The 3,275-nt window shown below is 46.0% G+C and overlaps 1 protein-coding gene across 1 annotated transcript in view; it reads left to right on the forward strand.

Moving 5' to 3' along the window:
- LOC311322413 (uncharacterized protein) overlaps positions 1–3,067 on the forward strand; it is a gene marked incomplete at both ends in the record, with an annotated part of 48,121 nt that extends 45,054 nt beyond the window's left edge. Inside the window, 2 exons of the mRNA XM_084454478.1 lie at positions 1,975–2,089; positions 3,002–3,067. Of these exons, the coding sequence (XP_084310604.1) occupies positions 1,975–2,089; positions 3,002–3,067 (181 nt within the window). The remainder of the gene's footprint in view (positions 1–1,974; positions 2,090–3,001) is intronic.
- Between the last annotated feature and the right edge of the window lie 208 nt (positions 3,068–3,275).

The following is a 3,275-nucleotide window of genomic DNA, read 5'->3' on the forward strand; positions in this document are numbered from 1 at the left end:
CACACACACACACACACACAAACACGCCCAGGGCCAGAAACACACAGCTCACTCTGCAGCCTTCACACTGTGGGAGGATACATCTCTCAGAGGTAGCTCTCTTTCTCTCTCTCTTTCTCTCTCTCTCTTTCTCTCTCTCTCTCTCCTCTCTCTCTGTGGTCGTGATGTTTTACAACTGATGAAGGACATGCTCACTAACAACATGTATGTTTAATTACACCCTGATTAAATAATGCATTCATAGAGAAAGAAAAACACTCTTTAGTTGCCCTAAACACACATGCCTGTTCTGCTGTTGGTTGTCGATGAAAATGTCATGATGTGGGAGATAGTTATTTTACTATTATTTACATTTAGTAAATAACTCATTAAAATAATATATGCTCTCTGCTGTAGCTGAGTGCTCTACGAGGAGAGAACGAGGGATTGCGCTGGCAGTTATGTTTTTGTTCTATTTAAACTTCTATGTTTAGTGTCATTAGAATAGAATGTATGACAGAGACTGCAGTAAACCCATAAAAAGGACCAAGATGTCAATATCTAACTAAAAGGTTTTGGCTGCTGTGACAGACATTATTGTTGTCGTTGTTTAAATCTGTCTATTGTGTAAACAAAAGACTAAGTAGACTTAAAACTGATCTGAGATCAGGCAGGCAGGTTCAAAAGTACATAAGGCGTAATTTCACAGATTCATCTTAGTGACTTGTCAGATTCATCTTAGTGACTTGTCAGACGCAGTAAAAGGGTATTTCATATTTCATGTAAATCTTCCTAATGGCCTTCGGGCATCTTAGCCTGTTATGTTTGAAGTTGTTGCTAATAGGGAAGAGAGTTTGTGTGGGCGTGAGTGAACGTGCATGCGCTGATCGTGTTCATTAGCAGGACGAAGACTGCGGCGAGACGAGTCAAGCATGATGGTCTGTCTTTCTGTCCACTGCCCTTTATAAAGATGAGATAAAAAGCCTTTTACAAGAACATTAAAATGGAAGGTACAGTGGTGGCTTAATAGGCCAAGGAGTCTTGGGTTAGTAAAAGTATTTAGGAGGCTAGCATGCTAACTAGCGAAGCGCACCGGGGCATGACGGAGATCGCCATTATCCTCCGTCGTTAATTTAATGGACATTCCTTAGTCTGCGAAGGGTCGGAAGATATCGGTCGGAACATTTGTTTGTCATCTCCAAAACATTTTAATAAATTGTTAAATTCTTAAAGAGGCTCTCGTACAGTAATGTTCCTTATTGTCTTTTTTCTTTTTTTTTTTTTTTTTTGCTGCCGTTCATTTATAATTTAACGATTTCTGGAGTCAATTCCTTCCCCATCGTTGGTAGGCTAATAACTTATTAGGAAATGGTTTATTGTTTATGCCCCGAAATCCCAAGGGAATTAAGACATTTTGTAAGGCAAGCTAAGTGCACATCATTATAAAAATAAAAAGGGCCGTATTTAGTCGTTAGAGGATGCTTAAAAGTTTACCTTCTCAAGGTCCTCCTATTGTTTGGAGTTGCTATCTGAAATGGTTTTAGACAAGAGGGTTGTTAATCCAAGAGATTCTTGTAAGGGGCGGCTGTAGCTCAGTTGGTAGAGTGGGTCGTTCAATGATCGAAGGGTCAGTGGTTCGAATCCCAGCCCCGACTGTCCACATGTCGAAGTCTCCTTGAGCAAGACACATAACCCCAAATTGCTCCCAATGAGCAGGTTAGCACCTTGCATGGCAGCTACCGCCATTGGTGTGTGAATGTGTGTGTGAATGGGTGAATGAGAGGCCATTGTAAAGCGCTTTGAGTGCCGCTAAGGTGGAAAAGCGCTATATAAGTGCAGTCCATTTACCATTTACCATTTGTTCCAATATGTCTATGCTAAATAATGAATGTATGTAAATCATTAACTGAAAGTGTGTGTGTGTGTGTGTGTGTGTGTGTGTGTGTGTGTGTGTGTGTGTGTGTGTGTGTGTGTGTGTGTGTGTGTGTGTTACAGCAGGGAGAGGGAGAGCTATGTTGTTCATAACCTGAGCCGACTCCAGGACATGCAGGCCAGACTCCGAACCAACCTGGAGGCCATTGCTCTGTTAAACGACCACGTAAGAGCGCTAGTGCGCACATCTAGCACGCACACAGCTAGCACGCACACAGCTAGCGCGCACAGCTAGCACGCACACAGCTAGCACGCACACAGCTAGCACGCACACAGCTAGCACGCACACAGCTAGCGCGCACACAGCTAGCCCGCACAGCTAGCACGCACACAGCTAGCGCGCACAGCTAGCACGCACACAGCTAGCACGCACACAGCTAGCACACACACAGCTAGCGCGCACAGCTAGCACGCACACAGCTAGCACGCACACAGCTAGCGCGCACACAGCTAGCGCGCACACAGCTAGCACACACGTTCTCAGACTCGCATCACTCTCTGACCCAGCAGGGACAAACACACACTGGCCCGCCTGCTGTTGAGCTAACACAGACGTGGAAGCCTTCAAACATCCATCTTCAAACACACACCCTCGGTCACACACACACACACACACACACACACACACACAAATATCCATTCCGTCTTCCTGGGATCAAAGGGAGGCGTGGGAGTGGGGGACAAATCTTATCAGGACCAAACTGACATGTTCCTCCTGGGAATGATTTCCCTCTCATCAGATTGAGAGAGGGAAGCATGTCAATAAGATGCTGCACATCTCACCACAACAGCACAGGGAAAATGTCACGTTATGATAAAAAATACTAATAAATTAATGTTCAAATCTAGCCACCAGAAGCCAGGTTCAAATCTAGCCACCAGAAGCCAGGTGCACCAACATTTCCCGGTGTTCACTTCAGAAGACAAACGCTCAGTAAATCAACAACGTCCAGGAAAGAGGACTCTGAAACAGCAGGTCCTCTCCGTCCTCATCTCAGGGTTAGGGTTAGGATTAGGGGCCGCCCTCTTCTCAGGGGCCGTGGGGGGGGGCTGTGAGCCCCCCCCTCCCCCTGGCTGTTTGTGGAAGCAGCCAGTGGTCCACATCAGCGAGGGCTTCAGCATCACAGTGAGACATGGTCCCGACCAGCTGGGCTGAGGGGTGAATAATAGTAGCTGGAGAAAATACCGGGGGACAAATACCTGCTGTGGGGGAAAGACAAAACTGTTAAAGGGACAGGCACACTTGTTTCAGTTGATATTATTTTACGTCACTGGACATGTTTGGCCTTTCAATCCTCCCCCCCCCCCCCCCCCATCCCCCAACAATGTTGCCGCGGTTTTCCAATATACAGGAAACAGCTACA

This window comes from Borostomias antarcticus, assembly GCF_949987555.1.
Source record: "Borostomias antarcticus genome assembly, chromosome: 2".
Lineage (NCBI taxonomy): Eukaryota > Metazoa > Chordata > Actinopteri > Stomiiformes > Stomiidae > Borostomias > Borostomias antarcticus.